The 22,931-nt window shown below is 39.7% G+C and overlaps 1 protein-coding gene across 4 annotated transcripts in view; it reads right to left on the reverse strand.

Annotated features, from left to right (window-relative positions):
• Positions 1-22,931, reverse strand: part of LOC129758656 (cytosol aminopeptidase-like) — a 35,861-nt gene that overhangs the window by 1,898 nt on the left and 11,032 nt on the right. For 2 of the 4 annotated variants that reach the window (XM_055756220.1, XM_055756221.1), the window contains one exon: positions 165-3,393. The exons of 1 other annotated variant lie outside the window; for it this stretch is intronic. In XM_055756220.1, the coding sequence (XP_055612195.1) occupies positions 1,055-3,193 (2,139 nt within the window). In that variant the 5' untranslated portion in view covers positions 3,194-3,393 and the 3' untranslated portion in view covers positions 165-1,054. Of the gene's footprint in view, positions 1-164; positions 3,394-22,415; positions 22,437-22,931 lie in introns of those variants that run through there. One more of the 4 variants, XM_055756222.1, reaches the window with a different exon arrangement.

Below are 22,931 nucleotides of genomic sequence, written 5' to 3' on the forward strand. Positions count from 1 at the left end.
ACGTACATTGCTTTCTTTTAATATTGATGGTATTGAAGAGTCGAGTTATTTTTAAGGGATGTCGAACGAAACAGAGCAATGTCATCGATTCTACTTTATCAAACATATTTAGCAAGTTACGATTTATAACAAGGATTTTTGTGAAAAAAGAAATAAAATACAACTTCTTCAGAGCAAGACAAGTTTAATAAAGAATCAAAATTAACGAGGTGCATTGGGATTTGTATGTTCTGTTTCTTCACATTGATGTATATGAACTACATACAACTGTTTTAATCTTTCGTTTTTTTGAAATATTTATTTGTTCCTTGTTTTTTTTTATCAATCAGTGCATATCGTTTATTTTAGTTGATGTCTTCCACATTGAAGAATGTTAGATATAGTAATATTACCTACTTTTATATTTTTCTTTCTCTTGGAGAGGCTTAGCACATAGACACTACTATTCGGCCGGTACATTGCTTTTGTGACGTAACAGTTGTCTGTTCTAGTTGTATCCGTACATGGGATTTTGTAAATAACCTTACACATTCGACTAGGTACATCAAATCTACCCAATTGCGTCCTGCCTCATTGTAGTGTTAACTAGTTTTTATATCAACTCTTTTTTGGCCGTACAGTAATTGACTCCTTTCTCGCCTTGAGCTCTAACATCAAACTACTGTAAACCTCTAACTACAAAATGTACGGATTTAAAGTTCCACCTTAAATGGACAACATTGGTTAATTTTGTCTCTAAATTGTATCTCTTTTTTATAGTTCAGTTCCTCCTCGTCAATGAGGGAATGCCGCGACAAGTGGCGCTATAAAGTTGTTACTCTACTATTACTTATTTTGAAAAATCTTATAACAAAATAAAGCGCTTTATCTCTATCGTAAGTCTATCACTTTATTTTAACACCGTTTAAAACGTTTAGGGGTTTCTTTTTCACTCGTTCAGTATGTGTATCTGTGTGCTTGTTTTTGTTTCGATTTTGTGAGTTTGTGTAGAATAAAGTAAGAAACAACAAATTAACGAGAGATAAAAAACATGAACAGTTTCATCTAATCAGGCTTAGACGATCTCCAAAATCTTGATGATTCCTTCACTGTTCCCGGCAATGATAATGTTGCTCTGCTTTCGCCAGCATACGGCCGATACGAAATCTGTTCCTTCGGTGGCGCGGTCGGTTTCTGTCATCGATCGATTTGATCCACTTGAGGAGAACTTTAGATTGAACAGCTGTTTCGACAGTCCTTTGTAGTACACACAGAGCGAATTGTCTTCGCTACCGCAAGCCAAATAATCGTTGTTAGTAGCTAACCCCGCAAAGTTCTTTTCGTTGATGTGGCCAGTGAACGATCGTAGGCAATATGGTGGTGAATTAATGTTCCATAACTTCAACTGACCGTCGGTTCCTGCCGAAACAATTTCAGTCGTGTTAAGGAATTTCACGTAAGAAACTGCCTTTTTGTGACCTTTGAAAACACATAGTGGTTCCTTGATATTCCGGAGATCATAGTAATGTACACAGTGATCTGCGGAACCGAACGCCAAATGACAAGAGCTTTTCGGATTGAATTTAACACAACACACGTTAGCACGTGCTTCGATAGTAGCGACAGAGTGATCCACGTTGAGAGACCACAGTTTAACGCGGGCATCATCCGAACCGGATGCCAACAGACGGGTGTCTACTTCGTTGAAATCAACACACCAACAACGTTTGTCATGTTCTTCGTAGGTTTTGGTTCTTGTCTTTGTGCTGACATCCCAAACAGTGACGATACCTTCGTAATCGCTTGATGCCAACACTTCCTTGAAATAGTTGTTCCAGATTACACAAGATATTTTACTATTGCACATCATTTCGTTGATGGGATAATTGATATCAACTGCTGCGTCCCTTATGGCTGTGTAGTAATCAAAAATCTTTATCCTCTTGGTGACACCAGCAATTGCAAAATACTCGCTGTCTTTGTCAAACTCGATGCTTGAAACAATAGTAGACACGTAGCTCGATTCACAGGAATAGTTGAGCGTAGCTAATGGACGAAGCGAACTGTATTTGGAAAACTTAATCAGGTTCTCCCGGAACGTATCCAACGACTTGGTTGATCGAGTCGTGTCCACAGATCGGGACTGTGCTGAGGAATCAAGTGATGTCGAACTGAACGAGCGATCTTTACCGAAGTAAAGTTCTTCACTTCTGGCGGCAAAGTAACACTGAACAAAGTCATCAAAATGCTGGTACATTCGTTGTTTGCGTGCCATGAAGGAAGCAGAGTTCGGATCATTCTTATACAAATTGAAGCCTTCACTTGAATTTTCGCTTCTGTGCGACGGTACTGTGATGGTGTCAATTTTGTCTATGATTTGTATAATCTCCCGCTTGATCGCGACGACATGCTCGTCTTTCTCGTCCTTTACACTGTTTTCTACTTCTTCTACGGTAGGGCAGCTACTTTGTACTTCTTTTAATATTTTCTCCACATCCATGATGTCATTCTTTATGAGGGAAATTTCATTCGCCACCTGCAACTGCTGTTGTTCCTTTTGCTGAAGCAAGTGCTTCAAAAACTCATGCAAAAGTCGATTCTGAGCAGCGCATGACTCAGCTTCCAACAGGACCTTCCTCTGGTTAAGTATCTCCAGCATAACGTTCACGTCTGAGAGAGACAGTTTCTTTGATTCCGAGGCTAGGAAATTTTTCAAAGTATCTGCCGAATCGCCCGAATGAGTATTGCTTGCATCGTTGCGTTTGCTCTTCAGTTTGAATTTGGTTATCAACTCGTTGAGCAAATAATTCGGCACTATTGATTCATGTGAGGAAAGAGTGAAATTACATTTTGGACACTTTTTCGTCATTTCAATCGACTTTACTATACAGTGGTAGCAGAAAGTGTGACCGCATTTGGTTATGTGCGCTTCACTAATGACATCGAAACAAATGGGGCAGAGGAAATCGTTGCTCTTGTCATCGGTACTGCTCGGTATACCATTCAGGGTCGCTATTCGTTTCTTTCCCGAAGACGAATGGCTGGAATCATTCAACAATAACGGCGCGCCTCCTCCACCTCCTCCTCCTACCCCTCCGCCAGCAGGTCTTCCGTCTCCACCAATGCTACTGCTTAGACCACCAGAAAACGATCCTCCGACACCTCCACTGGATGAGGACGACTGCATATCCGACAGCTGCCTGCGGCTTGCCATTTCGATTCCAATATTCTATCACTAACCTCCTTGAAGCAAATTCTCTTTTTTTGCAGATTTGTGCTGTTAGTACAATGTCTTTTCAAACTGCTGTGCGTCCTTTCTGCTTCCTGTTGCTGTCGATGACGACGTATACTTTATAGTGTTTATACTTGATTTTATCGTGTTTATCTGATAATTACAACATAACAGCAGCGGGGCTGAAACGAAAATAATGCCAAACATGAGCGATTTATTTCAAGAAAAACAATAAAAAAAATAGTAAGAATATGACTGATTCAAATAAAAATTAAATCAATTAAACACAGTAGGTATTTGTGCTTTTCACAAAAAACATCATCTTTGAACTGAATTATGAATACTAACGGAAGCTCATACAAGGCAAACATTTTCGATTCGTTTCACATCTACTGTTATGAAGTATTCAAAAATAAATATACGAAAAAAGGACATACACAATACAGAAATAAATCATATTTAAATAAAAATTGCTTTCAAAATATCTACCTAGAAACTGTGTATCAGATATGGTGATTTCATTTATCTATCTTATTTATGAACTTCCTATGATTCAGATGAAAAGTCGCAATGAAACAAAACACGAATTCTTTTTGGTAATGATGGCTTATTTTTTATGAAGCGTGAAATGATGATTTATTTAAAAAAAATTGAGTGGACAAGTTACTTGATCCACGAATTTAAAAATGCGCCATTAAAGTATGAGTACGTGTGAGGCTCGCGAAGATTTTTTAAACTAGCACTCATCAACCAAGGCAGGTCAAACTCATTGAGGTATAACGGCCGCATACAAACTTTCAATGACTTGAAAGGCCGCAGCCAAACTCTATTAGAAAACTTAACATATATTCAAGTAGTATTTAAATAAGGTAGCGCCGAGAGCCATATTGTTTTTTTTGTGACGTCCCAAAAACTATTGTATCGAAAATTATAATTATGAATTAAAATTATAATCGAAACAAAAAAAAGTTGTATCGATAATTTATATGAGAACGGCAGCATTTTCAAAAAAAAAACACACTTTTCAGAGAGAAAACGAGTTCCAATTTCATTTTGATTGTGTTGTATGGCCTCTATTTCACTGTGTTAAGGAGGTTTTTAAACCCTTGAAAATTGTATTTTGGGTTTTTTTTTTCTTTTTTTTATTAATGAATGCAATGTCACCTTGAAGCTAAAACGTGCAAAAATGAAGAAAAATTCAGCTCTAAAAAGGTCTAGCTGGTAGTTATTAAGTGTTCAACTGATTTTCATGATTTTAATCCAACCGGTTCACCGTATAAAATTTTTATGTAGAAAAATTAACGTCAATTAATGATTGTTGACTCAGTTTACTTAAATGCCAATAAAAGATTGTGGTTCTGATTACTTTATTGTAATGAGAAGCTTAAACTGCACTTATTTGAACATTTTCATTTTCATTGAACTAATTTTAAAATTTTGCAAATTTTAGTGGGTAAAATCCACCATTTCTGGATCTTCGATGGTCTATTTAAAATATTTTTTTTCGAAAATGCATCTTTTTTTGTACCGATCTTGAAGAGAAAGAATCCTTCTAGAAAAATATGTTTTCAAAATGGAAAATTCCCAGCAGATTCTTCGAATTATCAACGAAAAAGGCAAGTTTCCTAGAAAATTAATAGATTTTCCGTGATTGTGAGGTCACAGTCTGTACCAATACTAGAGCAGGGCTGCCTTGGCACTAGCTTCTTTAAATATTCCTTGACATATATTTTAGTTTTAAGTGGATTAGAAACAATACATAATAATACAAGAGTTATAAGTATAGGTGTCTTAGGAATAAAATAGTTCATTGACATTTTCATCAAAAAATGGTTTCATGTTCTTACGATAATGTATTATTTTTGTTGTCCTGATGTTTGAAATCTTTTCCGAGATACTCATTTGTTAATATCTGGGCTATGTGACAAAAACTCCTCACTTTGCGAGATTATCAGATAAGACACTTTCATTAAATAATTGATGATAAATAACAGATAATCTCGCAAAGTAAGAGTTTTTGTCACATGATCGAAAAAAAAACTGCTCCACGAAAAATAATAAGGTAAAATTTACTAAAATAAAAAGGTGTATTCTTGTGAAAACCAAAAAGGTAACTTTTACCTCACAACGAGGTGAAGTTTAACTGAATTGAGAAGACAAGAAAGGTAGAATTCACCTAAAAAAACCAAAAAAGGTACTTTCTATCTCTTCGAGGTAAAGCTTACCTCGTAGCGAGGTGAAGTTGACCTGGATTGCGCAGAACAAAACGGTACAATTCACCTCGAAATAAAGGTTATTATTTTCGAACCCGTTTGTTGACGTTAAGTTGTTTTTTCAATCAGGATTAATATAAGTTTTGTTTCGTGCGCAGGAACAGAAATGTAAATTTAGCATTGGATTTAATTTTGTAGCGCTAGTTTTTATCGTAAAACTATGTTACTGATTGGCCTACAGTACCGAGATGAGAATCGAACCCATGCTATATTTCGTACATGTTTTAAATGTCTATCAAGAATTTAAAAAAATAGACATTGATTATCCCCCAAAAAGGTTGCATCAGAATTCAACAATCAAAATGAAAGGCAAATCAAAAATACAATAAAAAAATGCACTTTTGAAGTTTACGTCTCGGAAATCGAAGTCGAGAGTCAGAGATTAGTCTATATTTTCACAATTGTTATTTAAAAAATAGTTAGTTTTATTCTTTTCTAATGTATTGTATCTTGTATTTGGGAAATTAAACCACGATTACGATTAAGAAAACAAATTTCAATTATCATTTTACATTTGAACTTATTTTATCTAAACACTTATTAGATAATTTCATTTGAAAAGAGGCAAATAGAAAGTAATTTTTTTTCACGAGTGTTTATTGTTTATTGATTTGAAATTAATTGATGCACTTTATTTTTTGCTAATTTTTTTCACTATTGTGTTGCAAAAAGAAAGCATTTGGCTGCTACCTTATCGATGTTAAGCTAGGATATATTGAATGAATTGTTGAAGCTAAACTTGATTACAGGTCTTAAGTAAAACACCTTTTAAGTCAGGGGTGAAAAACAGAAGAAAAAAACTAAACAAAAAACGCTCAAATGTCAAAATGATCTGAACAAATCACCGACCAGTCAGCAGGTACCAAATTTTGTTTCGATAGAATGATCATTCTTAAAACATTTTTTAAATCTTTGAGAGAGTTTTGCGTTGGATAAGTTAAAAAGTTTCACCAAACTGAGCATGCCTCACCTATAAAACAATGGCTTTTGTTGATTTTGTTTGGTTCCGGCACGAATTTTCATCATAAACGATTACAAATCTTTTCAAAAAGTGCTCATTTTTCTGTCGAAAAGTTGAAAATGCTGCAGCGAATTTCTATTTTCCTGACCTAGCTTCTAAGTATGATCAGTGTTCTAAGGCAGGGAGGGTTGGTTCAAGAATGTTATGATTTGAGTTCGAATGAAATAGTTTTATTAAATTCAGCAGAAACATGTGAAAAGGGTATAAAAGACTGTTGGATGGACCCCTCATCCGAGCCATGGTTACCCATCGGTGACTCATCATGTGACAGACGTCACACTGAAGGAAGTCGCCATCTCTGTCGTGTAGGAGTACTGTCATCGAGACACGTTTTAGAAGCACATTATTATACACCAGTTTATCGGCATGAGTCCACTTAAAGTTTTTATAATTGTTCGTTTTTAATAAAGTTTATTTTGTATCTCTTGTTGCGTAAAACCTGCTTTTCATTTCGCAACAAAGTGGCGACGAGTATTTGCAAGTCGGTTTTTTTGCATAATCGGTCGAGTTTCGGGAAAATAACGTTTTTCTCCGGGAGTGATTCTTCGAGGTTAGAATGACGGACAATCAACCACCACCAGTGCCGGGATCAAGCGCTTTTTCGTTCCAACAAGCGCTGGCCCAAATCCTCCAGCAACAGCAACAACTGTTTTCAAAGTTGTCCGAACAGCTGGATGCCACTCAGCGCTGTTTTAAGGAATTGTCCCGTGATGATGTTGCCCTAGAATCACTAGCGAGTAACATCACAGAGTTCAACTACGATCCAGACCAGGGTTGTACCTTCGACGCCTGGTTCTGCCGTTACTCCGAGCTGTTCGACAAAGATGCAGCGAAACTCGACGACGCTGCAAAAGTGCGGCTTTTAATGAAGAAGCTAAGCCCCGCCGCGCATGAGCGGTACACTTCGTTCGTCCTTCCAAAACTGTCGAAAGAGTTCAGCTTTGCGGAAACCACCGAAACGCTGAAAAAGCTATTCGGATCTCCTGTCTCCGTATTTCATCGGCGATTCCAGTGCCTTCAAACGGCAAAAGAAGATTCGGAGGACATTTTGGCGTATTCCTGTAAAGTGAACAGAATGTGTGTGGATTTTAAGTTATCAGACATCTCTGAAGAACATTTTAAATGTCTGATATTTGTTTGTGGACTCAAATCGCCCAAAGACACTGACATCCGGATGCGCTTAATAAATAAATTAAACGAATCTGCTGATGTGACGTTGGCGAAAATTGTGGAAGAAAGCCGGAATCTCATGAACCTTAAAAGTGATAATGTGATGGTCGAGAAACTCTCACAACCGGCAGTGAACTCAGTGAATAAAAGTGATAGCAAGTTTCCGAAACAACACCGAAAGTCATCCAGTGATTTCGGAAACAAAACTACCACCGATCAACCGCGGAGTCCCTGCTGGGCATGTGGAGGCATGCACTTCGCGAAGGAGTGCCATTTTCGGGATCACCAGTGTCGTGAGTGCGGGAAAAGAGGCCACAGGGAAGGCTACTGTGCCTGCTTTCTCGGGAAATCGGCTGGAAAACAAAAAAAGTGCAAAACACAAGAAGTCAACAAAAGTGGTGTCGATAAACGCAGTCAACCGCAGTAGGAAATATGCGGAGGTGTTGATTAATAATGTCCCAGTTCGGCTGCAGGTCGACTCTGCCTCGGACATAAGTGTAATCACCGAGGCATTGTGGAAGCAGATCGGCAAACCTGCCGCCCACCCACCATCATGCCAGGCAATAACAGCATCGGGCGATCCTCTACCGCTCGCTTCGGAATTCTGGTGTGATGTAAACATAAACGGCACTTCCAAACGAGGTTTATGTTACGTCGCTTCTCCGAAAGTGAACCTATCCGTACTGGGCACCGATTGGATAGAGATGTTTGGCTTGTGGGACGTCCCGTTTAACACGTTCTGCAACCAAGTAACCAGCAGCACAGATCCCTCGTCCAAAATCGTGGCAGATTTGCAAACAAAGTTCTCCGAAGTGTTCACCAGTCGTATGGGTCTGTGCACCAAGACCAAAGTGCAGTTGTCGCTCCGTGGAAATCCAAAACCAGTGTTCCGTGGTAAACGCCCCGTATCCTACAGCATGGAAGGTGTTGTTGAGGATGAAATCCAGCGCTTAGTCAATCTCGGCGTTCTACAACCGGTCGATTTTTCGGACTGGGCCGCGCCGATTGTGGTCGTTCGCAAACCAAACGGTACCGTTCGCATCTGTGCCGACTTCTCCACAGGGCTCAACAGTGTGCTGGAAGCAAATCAAAATCCACTTCCTCTGCCAGAGGATATTTTCACCAGCATGTCCGGGTGTCGATTTTTCACTCACATCGACCTCTCGGACGCCTATCTCCAGGTCCAGGTGGACGAAAATAGCCAGCATCTCCTCACCATAAACACCCACAAAGGTTTGTTCCGCTTCACACGACTTTCTCCGGGTATCAAATCTGCCCCGGGAGCATTCCAGCAAATAGTCGATGCTATGCTAAGCGGACTTCAGTGCACTCGTGGCTACTTGGATGATCTTCTGGTTGGAGGAAAATCGGAGGACGAACTGAACCGGAACGTACACCAGGTTCTAAGCCGACTCCAGGACTACGGTTTCACGGTTCGCATTGAAAAGTGCCGGTTCAATATGCGACAAATCAAATATCTGGGACAAATCCTCGACACCGATGGTATTCGGCCCGACCCGGATAAGGTTTCCGCCATTGCAGCAATGCCAGCACCGCACGACGTACCGACACTCCGCTCATACCTGGGGGCGGTAAATTATTATTCCAAGTACATCCCCGAAATGCGCCAGCTGAGATTTCCCATGGACCAACTTCTGAAAACAGGAGTCAAGTGGGAGTGGAGTGGCGCGTGTCAACAAGCGTTCGACCGATTTAAAAAGCTTCTACAATCGCCGCTCGCTCTCACCCACTACGACCCGAAGCAGGAAATAATAGTCTCGGCCGACGCATCATCAGTGGGCATTGGTGCACGAATCGCTCACCGTTTCCCCGACGGGACTATTAAAGCTGTTTGTCACGCTTCCCGCAGTTTGACCCCGGCTGAAACCAATTACAGCCAGATCGAAAAAGAGGGTCTAGCTTTGATTTTCGCCGTGACACGCTTTCATCGAATGCTGTTTGGGAGGCACTTTACTCTCGAGACGGATCACAAACCACTGTTGGCCATCTTCGGATCCAAAAAAGGAATCCCTATCTACACAGCCAACAGACTGCAGAGGTGGGCGTTGACATTGTTGTTGTACGACTTCACCATACAGTACGTTTCGACTGATAGCTTCGGGCATGCAGACGTTTTGTCTCGGTTGATCAACACACACATTCGACCAGACGAAGAGTTTGTTATTGCGTCAATTGAGCTGGAGAAGACCATCCGTTCCGTCGTTCAACAATCTTTGGAGGTGTTACCGTTGACTTTCAAGGCTATTCAAGCGGAAACACAATCCGATCCGATACTCAAGCAAGTTCTACGTTTCGTCCAGCAGGGCTGGCCGAAAAGCAAATCGGATCTCAGCGACACACAACTACAGCAATTCTACTTACGTCGCGACGGTCTGTCTTCTTCTTCGGGGTGCCTGACCTATGGAGAAAGATTAGTTATTCCAGCGAAATTCCACAAGAAAATTCTCCACCAGCTGCACAAAGGCCACCCAGGTGTGGATCGAATGCGTTCGATCTCCAGAAACTACGTGTATTGGCCTGGTATCGACGACAGCATCGCTCAACTTGTTCGCGCCTGCACCGAGTGCGCTAGTGTAGCCAAAACCAACAGAAAAACAACTCTTGAATCCTGGCCAGCTCCCACCAAACCCTGGCAAAGGATTCACATCGACTATGCTGGCCCAGTCGATGGTATGTATTATTTGATTCTCGTCGACGCATTCAGCAAGTGGCCCGAGGTAGTCCCAACAAAACGGATCACTACGGCTGATACTTTAATCATCCTCCGTAGTATTTTCGCCAGATTTGGCATGCCGGAAACCCTGGTAAGCGACAACGGTCGGCAATTGGTCAGCGAAGAATTCGAGCGATACTGTGAAGTGAATGGAATTTTGCATCTTAAAACACCACCATTCCACCCACAGTCTAACGGACTTGCTGAACGTTTTGTCGACACGTTCAAAAGGACACTGAAGAAAATTACAGCAGGGGGAGAGGTCCTAGCAGAAGCCATAGACACTTTTCTTCTTTGTTATCGCTCCACCCCGTGTCGCGGTGCACCGGATGGAAAAACGCCAGCTGAATTTCTTTTAGGTAGGCCAGTGCGCACGTCTCTCGACTTACTCAAACCACCGTCCCAGTACTTTTCGAAAACCACCAAGCAAGATCAGCAGTTTAATCGAAAACACGGTGCCAAGGCCAGAAGCTATGAACGTCAGGACCTGGTCTGGGCAAAAGTCTACGAAAACAACTCCTGGTGCTGGGAACCGGGTCAAATTTTAGAACGAGTAGGAAATGTAATCTACAACGTATGGCTCCCACAGAAATCAAAACTAATTCGATCGCACTGCAACCAGATGAGGCAACGGTGCGAGTCTGCAGAAGAATCAATTAAGTCCAAGTCCTCGGCCAGAATCCCACTATCTATTTTACTCGATTCTTGGGGTTTGTCCGAGTCGAATTCGGTTCCAGAAGACAACAACGAAATTCGAACTAACTCTAGTTTAATACCTGCGCTCGTACAACAGGAAATGGAATCAACTACCAGACCACATCGTAGGCAGCCTCACCCAGCTAATCCGCTCATACCTCGCCACTCTTCGAGGACCAGAAGAGCGCCAGTGCGTTATGAGCCGTATCACCTGTATTAAAAGGGGGAGGTGTTGGATGGACCCCTCATCCGAGCCATGGTTACCCATCGGTGACTCATCATGTGACAGACGTCACACTGAAGGAAGTCGCCATCTCTGTCGTGTAGGAGTACTGTCATCGAGACACGTTTTAGAAGCACATTATTATACACCAGTTTATCGGCATGAGTCCACTTAAAGTTTTTATAATTGTTCGTTTTTAATAAAGTTTATTTTGTATCTCTTGTTGCGTAAAACCTGCTTTTCATTTCGCAACAAAGACAAAGTAAACAAAACCGGTTTTCAGTGGATTCAAATAGCCCAATACAAGCTCTACTTAACATAAAAACCGTTTTTAGTTTTTCAGTTTTCGTAAGATTTATAATGCAGTTTGAGTAAAGGATCTAAAAAATTTAGAGCCATAAAATGACATTATCCTCCCACAGATTGCTTTTTACACCCTTTACTCCACAACAAAGCAAACGGTCTAGATGCAAAACATTAAAAGTGGAAGAATGCGGAAAGCTATTCACTCACTCCTATAGCGAGAACCATAAGCCTTTGTCAAAAAATAGGGGAAATTTTATCTCCATCTCACTCACACGCATGAGATATACAGTACAAAGCGAAGGGTGTATAAAACATTTAGACGAATTTCATACTCCAGTAGGGTCTATAAACAATTACGAGCTATTTTTAAATGATAAAACCGTCGTATCGATAAAAACATATTTAGAATGATCCTACGCATCGTTTTGACCCTAAAGACTTGGGAGATTCCTCGTGAATTTTAATTAGCGATTTAAAAAATATTGCAAAATTTTCAAACGCATTTTTCTCGAAACGTCATAAATGAACATAGACCCTTTTCACGTGTTGGTGCTGAATTGCAATTCAGAATTTACCAACATTGCCAATCGAACTCACACCCAGCTCCACCCCCCTCCCCCAACCCACTTCACCCGCTCTTATATTCCTTAATTCCAGTACATTTCATGTGAACAAACCATAAACCTTACTAGTTCCCCAGAAAAGATATTAGATTTTTTCTTCAATAAATTATGGTTTTATTTTGCTGAAACTTATGTTGAAGATGAAATCTAAGTAGCGGTTGCTTTAGTCCTTCTATTATAAAACTATGTTCCTAGTGTTACTAAGTTAGTCCTAAATAAACCTTCGTCCAAGCAACAACCTTCTTTAGGTTATGGACCCAGCAACGTAACCAGGACAACAAAAATAACAGCTCGTGAAAATTTTCCCGAAACCCGTTAGGAGTTGTAAAACTTTTCCTCATCAGAATGACCACCAGTGCGAAGAAGGCTGGAATCGTGCAGTTTGCGGGGGAAGGATTTGATACGTGGAAATTCCGCGTCGAATCGCAACTGGCAGCTCAAGGCGTCAAGGATGTTCTTACGGCTAATGTACCAGCGGAAACGGCGACTCGGGAGGTCAAGAGAGCTTTCATCGAGAAAGACGACAAGGCGAAGGCGTTGCTCGTCACCTACGTTGCGGACAGTCACTTGGAATACGTCCGAGAAAAGCCAACGGCAAAGGTTATGTGGAGGTCCCTGTGTGACACGTTTTCCAAGAAGGGATTTGCGTCTCAAACGTATATTCGTAGATCCCTGGCGTTACTGAGGATGGACGAAGGAACTGCGCTGACGGACCATTTCCGGCGTTTTGATGAACTGATGCGGCAACTAAAGGAAGCCGGGGCAACAGTGTCGGAACTCGATCAAGTGAGTCAATTGTTTATTTCGTTGCCTAGTTCATACGACGCAGTTACAACGGCAATGGAAAATCTGGCAGATGAGGAGATCAACTTGGATCTCGTAAAGGCACGTTTACTGGCGGAAGAACGTAAGCGGTCAGGAAGAAATACCGACATCAGCAGTGAATCTGGAGGTATGGTGTTTGCGGCAAGATTTAAGGAAAGGAAATCGAAGTTTCCAGGAAAATGTTACGGGTGTGGAGCTTTTGGGCACATGAAAGCTGATTGTCTGAAAATGAGTGAGGACCATGTTAGTGCGCAAACGACAGGTATTCCGATTGATCGAGAGGTGGCCCTTGTTAGCCGGAGTGAATTGCGAACGGCAGCAAAACTCAAGATTGAATGGATCCTCGAATCAGGAGCTAGCAGACACATGATGAAAGATGAAAAATTCTTCACATCTTGTGTCAAGTTGACCACTCCCGTTATTATCGATAGTGCGAAGAACAGAGAAAGCTTGAAAGGAGTTAAAGAAGGAATCGTTAAGGGAAGGTCGTTGGTGGAAAATGGACCATTGGCATTGAAGATAAGCAAGGTTCTGTTCGTGCCAAGCCTGCAATTTAATATTCTGTCGGTAGCAGCTTTACTCAAGGTTGGCGTCGATGTGGAGTTCAAACGAGATCGGGCGATTTTGAGAAAGTTTGGAGAAACCATTGGAGAGGCGGATATGAAAGGAAATCTTTTCTACCTTTCAATGGAAGTTGAAAAGAGTGCAACGTTAGCAACACAAGCGAAGTGCATGTCTGAAATGAACTTGCGTCCTCGTCGACTTGCTGATTCACCGGTAACGTTTTCTCGAGTACATCAGCCAGAGGGGGAAGGTGCTGTTCTGGAGATTCCGGTTGGTTCCGATGGAAAAACAGCAACTTTGAATGAGAATGTGAAATCAAGTAATGAAAAAGTATTGATGGCGAAGTCAACAAAGGCAGTCGATTCCACAGAGGGCGTTGTGGTACTTCCACCACAAATTGAAAGAAGTAACTCCCAGAACGACACTACTTCGAGGCACAGTGGTCGGAAATGCATGAACCGTATTTCCCAGGTTGCTGAGTTCTGGATTGATAGTGGTGGTCAATCAGATCAGAAGCGAGCATATTCCGAAGATTTCAATGCATCGAAAAATACCAAGGCTGGATTTCGGAGAAGTCCAAATGGCGCAAAAGGAAATTCAAAAGGAAGGCAGATTTCTATGGACAACCAACCCGTGGAAAGGCTAGATCGGTTGCGATAGCACGTGAACAGAAGACAAACATCGATCGCATGAGAACCGATAGACAATCTCAAAATTTCTACTGTGGGAGGTGTGGGTTTCAAACAGCAAAATGTGGCCGTTTTTTCAAGTTTCCAAGCAATTTATATAAGGAATAAGCAACTGAGAGGGGGTGTTGAAGATGAAATCTAAGTAGCAGTTGCTTTAGTCCTCCTATTGTAAAACTATGTTCCTAGTGTTACTAAGTTAGTCCTAAATAAACCTTCGTCCAAGCAACAACCTTCTTTAACTTATATGTCTAAATTCATGTGGAAATCTAAAGCATTGATGTCTACACTAGATGACAAACAAAAAAAGTCATTTTTTAGTTTCTGGCTGCCTATTTGAAAGCTGTGGTGAACATAAAAAAAATTTTCTTCCAGACAAATTCCTATACAAAATTTGAAAACATTGCGTTAATGCAGGATTTTATGAAATGCGGCCCCGCCAGCTAAGTCCAAGATGGCAGCCCCATCGCGGGATAGGGACCTTAGGCAAACAACCAACTGCTCCCAATTCATAAAATTGTCACAGAATCTGAAAGAAATTACTGATCTGGAACTATGGCGACGACTTTTAGCATTAAAACATGGACACGAATTGGAACTTGATACGTGTTAACCATTGCCCAACAAGGCAAGCTGGCTCAACTTGCTAGAGAAGCTAGCCGCCTCAAGCTTGAAATTCTGAGACTGAGCGAAGTCCGTTGGCCTAATACTGGAGAACACAAGACACAATCCGGGCAAGTCCTGCTTTACTCTGGCATACGAGGAAACATGCTACTCGGGAACCAGGAGTTGGTTTCCTGTTAAGCCCGCAGGCCTACGCGGCCCTCATTAGATGAGAAACGATAAACGAAAGAATAATCATAGCCAGATTCAGAACACGGGTTAGAAAGCTTACAATGGTCCAGTGTTATGCGGCAACTGACGTTGCCAATTTGCAGGAAAAACAACAGTTTTACAGTCAATTGAACAGCGTGGTTGAGACGGTGACATTCAAATCCACTTAGGCGACTTGAACGCAAAGATTGGCTCGATAATCAGGACTTTGGGCGCATCATGGGGCACCATGGTCTAGGACAGATGAACGAACACGGAAAGCTGTTTGTAGAATTGGCAACAACGACATGGTGATCGGTGGATCGCTCTTCCCCCTTCGATCAGCACATTAGGTCCTTGGGTATCCCAAGATGGCCGAACAGAAAATCAAATTGTCAACATCTGCATCTGCCGAAAATGGAGGAGGAGCCTTCTTGATGTCCGCAACAAGCGAAGCGCAGACATTGCATCTGATCATCACCTCGTTCTTGGTGAGATACGACTGAAAGTTTCCCGTGTCTAAGGGCGAGAGGAGCAAGTCGGATGTCGATACGACGTCCGCCGAATGGAGAAGCCAGAGGTGAAAAGGGTATACGTTGAACAGTTTTAATCCCAAGCTTCGGAACTGCTAACAGACGGAACAGTCAAAGAACAGTGGTGTGGAATCAAGAATGATTTTATCACGACGAGCCATGGTACTCTCGGTAAAGATTGGTAATAATTATTTATACAATGAAACACATCTTACCTGCCGGCTAACTTATGGGTTTCGAACCCAAAAGTTTTTCTTGCCGATACCGGGAATCGAACCCAGTACGGCTGGGTTACCAGACTCGCGCCAGCCTATCCACTAGATCACATCAGCGCTTCAAGAAAGCCGACCCTGCCTTGTCAGCACAAATGTTGCACTGTCTTTTCGCCGGGAATGTTACAGTATCTGGGATACTGCAACATTCCCGGCCGACTGAATGCAAGGTATCCTCTTTAAGGTCCCGGAAAAAGGAGACCTGACAGAGTGCGGTAAATGGCGAGGCATAACGTTGATCTGTACAACCATCAAAGTACTCTGCAAAGTGATCCTGAACATGATCCAGGAAAAAATCGACGCTACACTCCGACGGCAACAAGCTGGATTCCGATCCGGACGATCATGTGTGGACCACATCACAACACTACGAATAATACTGGCACAAATCAACGAATTCCAGGACTCTCTTTTGCTGGTGTTCGTTGATTTCGAAAAAGCATTCGACCGACTTAACCACGAAAATATATGGACGGCTCTAAGGCGACGAGGAGTCCCAGAAAAACTAGTCCATCTCGAGGCATTTTTGTGCAAGGTCCTGCACGACGGTGTCTTGTCTGATCCAATCTCGGTAACTGCTGGAGCGAGACAAGAATGTATCTTATCACCGCTATCGTAATGGATGAGATCTTGACTGGATCGATTGACTGTAGACCGAACCGAGGGTTGCCGCGACAACGGAGCAACTGAACGACCTTGAGCTGGCTGACGATATTGTTTTACTCGCCCGAAGACAACAAGACATGCAGAGCAAACTCGACGACCTCACTGAAAGCTCCAAGGCAGCAGGTCTCAAAATCAATGTCGGAAAGACCAAGTCGAAGTGGAACTACATCGCCGGTGTCATCAAAGGCGCTAGAAATCGAGATTCGGGAACGTAAGTCGAGATGGATTGGGCACACGCTGCGAAGAGCTAAAAACGAGATTTGCAGAGAGGCGCTTCACTGAAATCCAGATGGGCATCGAAGAAGAGGCAGGCCCAGAAGCTCGTAGCGGCGTAGTTTAGCCGCTGAAATCCGCACTGTTGACGAGAACCTTGGCTGGCAACAAGTGAAGACGCTGGCTTCGGATCGCCAGCAGCAGAGATCTTTTATCTCAGTCCTATGCGTCGGTCAATCGGCACCGAACCCCTAGGTAGGTTAGGTATATTTCGCTTCTCTCGAGCAAAATATTTCGAAAATCCTATTCACGCTCGAGGTTTCTAAGACAGTTTTTAAAATGTTAGCATTGAAACTAAAACTGTCGATCAAAATGTTTCTTTTCAAAATATGCGTTTTTATCGTTTTTTATCATGAAAAAGAAATTTTAAATTAATCTAATGCTGTCCGAGATATTTGGATCAGTACAAATACTTTTTTTCCAAAATTTAATGTTTTGAGCATAACCTCAAAACTGTTCTAAACGAGTTTTTTCATTTCATTTTCGGAATCAGTGCCCGATTTTACGTTTAAAATTACCATCAGTTTATTGAGTTAAAAAAAATGCTGTGAACTACACAGCAAAAACATTCTAAAAGTACACGGAATCTAAAAAAAGAGTGATCTATTTTTTCTTCAGTATAATTGCAAAAAGATGTAATTTTAAACTCCTTTTGATGTAATATTAGACTTTTTTCAAAAAAAGGATAGAAATAAACAGTTTTGATGTAATTTTACATTGCGTCATGCAAAAATCAACCGGTCAATGAAATTTATGTCACAAACAGTGTAAAGTTAGATCTGTTTGATTTAAAATTGAATGCAAATATTTATCTTCTGCCTTTTTATATTTCGTTAGTTTGCGCACAAAGTAAACAAGTCGAAAAATTATTCGGAAACGAGTCGATCAAAGGCGTAGCTACCTACAGCAGCACTTTTAGAGTCTTTTAAAGTCGTAAGTATATGTGAAATGAAGAATGCAGTTGAAACTGACTAGTTTTTTCTCCATTACAGCAAGGTCAGATTTTTTCGCAGAGGCTGATATCCGGACAGTTATTATCCGGAGAAACTTTTGTCAGATCAATTCAAGTGTCCAAGTGCTAAGCGAAAGATCATGATTTTCCGGAACCATTCGAGGATACTGATGACGCTGAACTGCAGTAGAAACATCCCCGTGCTGGGAATCCGGATGCAACAACAATTCCAGCTTGAAACTTTCCGTGATGATGTTTTAATTTTCAGTTTTGTAAATAAATGTGAATTAAAAATAATACATGTGGGCGTATTCATTTAAAGACAAAAGCAAAAACCTGAATATTAAGCAAAAATATCAATATTTACGATAATAAATTTAAAAATTTACATCCCTGTGTATTTTTACACGACGGCTTTTGTGATCCGATCTCGTGCATTGTTTTCAATCTAAATTTACACGCCTCAAAAATTACATCCTGGAAAAAAATAAACCGTGATAGAATTTTACATCGAAATCGATGTTCCGTTTTCGTGCATCGTTTTCGATCTAAATTTACACGAATTTTTCTTGCTGTGTAGTGTAATCGAAACAAAAAAAAAGATTCATGATCGCTTTAAGATCTACGTGTAACAATTTAATTTTGTTCAACGCTTCAGATTGTGTTGTCCTTATCCAAGGACCTTTGTACTTAGTTTAAACGTGTTGTAAGCAATTTTTTCCAAAACTTTTTCATCGACAAAAATATTACACAGTTGCTTCCGCATCAGTCTCTAACAAATCAGTGGGATTGATTAAGAAGTAACGGCTAACGGCAACTATGAATGAATACGGGAAGGGCGAGCACCCAAAGTAAAAAAAACTACGCTAGATTTCCATACAGATCCGGTGGCACATAAAACGGCACGAATGCACTCGTGAACTTGAACTTTATTGGCAGGATGATGGTGAGCTACAAGCATGGAGGACTACAACAAGCACTATAGGAGTATATCACGCCGCCCGTGCATAAGCCTTTCTCGTTTGTGCCAGGAATTTCAAATGAGCAAGAATACGAATGATGCTTCCTTTGGCTGTATATATTCTCTTATGCTCGATTTCCTTACTTTTAAATCAGCCCTCGTAAACTGTTTGATTTGGATAACTGCCTACCTAACTACATATATAATATTAGCAGTACAGAGAAGCACTCTAAACGCTGCTAAAAATCCCTCTTCCATGCTTTCCTTTATTCAATGAGTGTGGAACTATTTTGCATGAGTTGAGTTGTGCTGGCGGAATCATTCTTGCTCTATCTATAAACCTATGTAGGTGTGCAGCAATCGTTTATTGGTCTAGCTTTCATTGTCGGATAGGAAGTTTTCTTTTGAATATCAAGAAGGATATAACAAAATGAAAAAAAAAAGCTAAACTAGGCCACAAATATATGCAGATGAACTTAATTTGGCAATAAAACGAGCAATGTGACTTGCACCTGCTGTCGGCATTCTTGACCAGGAGATTTTCTCAAAAACCTCCAAACAAATCTGAGCTCCAATGCAAATAACTTTATATTTTCTTTCGGGCAGTTTAAGCGCTGTAAATTTGTCGGGATGCCAACAGCATATCCAGCAGGCTTTCATTTCAAATTGGAGAGGAATTGCATTGAGAGGGGATAAATACAAGCTCACAGGATTAGAAACGAAACGGTAACTCTGGTTATATCCTGGTATCATTGTTTCCAAACAATTTTTTCACAAAAGTGTTGTTACATTTTGCTAATATTTTTGTAAAAACGCTGAAGTCATATCAAGCTCAAAATCTGAGTACGAGTTTAATGTTGGAGTTTAAAAACATGAGAAAGTGAAGAGTGAAAAACAGATTGGAATCAAAACATTCAAAATGTCGCTTCGGTAAAAACGGTGCACTTTTTTTTTTTATTTTGTGGTCATGATCACGGAAAAGATGAAAAAAACTGTTAGGAAACAAGAGAGATACAAATAGTAACAATTAAATAAATGTATATTTAATTGTTACTATTTGTGTCTCTCTTGTTTCCTAACAGATTTTTTTTCATCTTTTCCGTGATCATGACCACAAAATTAAAAAAAGGGTACGCTTCAGAAACAACATTCCTTCATCCGAACATAGTGTTCATTTAAAACATCACTTATCAAAATCCATATATCTTGGAAACACGTGAATGCTTTTGAGTGATATATTCACAAAAATTATTCTGTATGTATGCATGTTGGTTATCCACCATGGGTGCACGGATTCACCACAATTTCTGCCTAAGTATGTGCTCACATGCATTCTTATATTATTAAGTTCGACAAATCTCCAATGCAGCGCGTACACCATATTGTAGGTTTATATTGGAAGAACGAGTCAATCAGGTGGGCTAGTTTACTTACACTTACAGGGCATCCGTGTATATACCTGGCCAACTGACAACTGTTCAATCTGGAATCGAACTCGAGTCTACTGATTACCTCTCCGACACTTGATTGATCTACATTTTTTTTTTACAACCTGGAAGTTATAGCCGAAAATGCATTCGGATACGAGTTTCTACGCAAAACTTTCACATGACTATGCTTTTTCTTCCTTTAAAATCTCTGCTTTGAAGATTTTAGTGAAGAATTCTAACTTCTCTTTGGAGTAATAGCAGGGCTGGTAGCGGTTTGACTATGAAAAAGTAGTGACTTTAGTGACCAAAACTTGAAAAAAAGTGACCAAATAGTGACTTTGAGGACCGAAAAAAGTGACCAAATACTGACTATGTAGAACGAAAAACGTAACTTTGAAGTACAAAAAATGTGACCAAATCAGGCCCGAACGAAGGATCCGTTCATGGGAGGGTGGGTTTCGAAATTCAAATTTAGATAAAAATAATAACAATACCAAAAATAAAAAATTGAAAAGGAAAGGGTTTTCTTACACCATTTGTAACTCATGTTCAACACACGAACTGAAAAAATGACTGATAAACCCAATTTTGGAAACATATTACAATGAATGTTTCAAATTTTCGATAAGTCAAGAAAGTAAGAAATAAATTAGTTTCAAAAGAATTTCTTAGTAAATTTAAAATTAAAAAATCTGAATTATAAAATAATTGTCCATTCTTGTACAAAACTTACCATGAATAGATGTTAGGAAAATGATAATAATTGTTAATTTTTATTCATCTAAATTTGGAATTCTTTTCTTCATTTTCAACTAGAAGTTTAGTGAGAAATTCCGCTGTAATTTTTTAATTTAAACAAAAAATATTTAATCACGATTTAAAATGTGAATTACCGATTACTGAATAAAAAATGAATTTTGAACAGAATTTATTCAATGTTCGATGGTTTAATTTAATTTGATAAAAAGAAGAATATATTTATAATTTTTTTAAAAGTGCCAGTTATATAAGCCAGACATAAAACCTTTAATAAAGTAAAATCCTCCAGTTATCAAAATTTCATTTTTATGTATGTATGTATGTATGGTTCCCCCATCGGTAGCAAGGTCCTGCCTATGTCTGTGTGGCTTGGCCTTCGAATTGCTTCTAGGGCTTCCACGGCCGATGGTTCGTCGAAGGAAGGCATCCAACCCTCAGAAACCTACAATGGTTGGCAACCCACTCCGCTTGCAATGGTTTCTTCGGATTAACCCCAGATGCATTCCTTCTAAAAATTTATGAAATGATTTGGTGATAGTAAGGAAAATTACAAAATATAGAGGTAATATATAAAATAATATTGCATGAAATATGGAACGAATATAATATATACATAATACAAATCAAATATGTAAACCATATTTTGTTAAATATTTTCAAAAGGATACTGATCTAAGGTGGAAACTTTTTTTTTCTTTTTTTTCCACAGGGTTGGTGCCCACTTTTGTCTTTAAGTTTATTTAGAGTTTCAATAGTCAAGCCATCTCCTTGCTTTGGTAAAAAGCTATTCTAAATCGAATTTGAGAAACTGAGAAATAATTTTATGTGAAGTTATGGTTGATCCTCAAACCCTGGTTTAATAGATTGGACCTGAGTCGAGATTTTATTCGTATATTTTCCCGTCTCATGTCCAATCATTATTCCTTAGACGCGGTACTCTATCGTTTGAATATTGCTAGCAGCAATTTGTGTAGTTGCGGCCAAGGTTACCATGACATCGAGCATATTGTTTGGTCGTGCGAGGTCCATCTTGTCGCTAGAACGAATTTGATAGACTCCCTTCGGGCCCGAGGAAAACCACCCTATGTTCCAGTGAGAGATGTGCTGGGTGTGAGAGACTTGGACTACATGTTCGAAATATATCTTTTCCTAAAAGCTATTGATCTTCGTCTATAATTTCTTCTTATTTTCATATTTCCCTATCTATCTTCTTTTTTCTTTAAAAGTGATCTAGATATAAGCACACAATTGTTATCAAACAAAACGAGTTTGGCTCCTTAAAGCCTAAAGGTATGAGCCGTTTCAAATAAAGAATTTACAAAAAAAAAAAAAAAAAAAAAGTTATGGTTGATCAATTTAAAACAATGTATATCAATATGAATAACTCCAAATTTTGATTTTAATAATCAAAAAAAAGGTCTTACCTTATTTTGGAGCGAATACACCTGAAAATCAATATGGGTTAGAAACAGTAATAAAAGTCGTGAAATTGATTATGAATTGAATCAACTACCTAGTTGAAAATTGATTTCTTGTAGAGGTTATGAAAATGTAAAGCTGTAAAAATATGTTTAAATTATATTATATAATGGAAAGTAGGCTGAAAATAAAACCATTAGTATCCCCCTTATTCTGCGCCGCGCGTGAGGTGACGACAGTCGAGTCACCCGATTCCAGTAGTCGCTTTAGGTGAGAAACGTCTTTTAGAATAAACTTTTTGAGTTCTCATCCTAATCTAGTAGTCACCGTGAGGTACAAAATTATCAAAATTTCATTTTTGAAGCTTAAATAATAACTTCATGTTCAACTACACTGACAAAGAAATGTTAGAAAATGAGTAATAACGTGAATGATAAAAAATGATGAAAAATTGAAAATAATGAGTTCAAAACTTTTGTTATTAATATTGGAAGCACAAATCAAATACAATAAGTTAGTTA

The sequence above is a fragment of the Uranotaenia lowii genome, chromosome 3 (genome assembly GCF_029784155.1).
Source record: "Uranotaenia lowii strain MFRU-FL chromosome 3, ASM2978415v1, whole genome shotgun sequence".
Lineage (NCBI taxonomy): Eukaryota > Metazoa > Arthropoda > Insecta > Diptera > Culicidae > Uranotaenia > Uranotaenia lowii.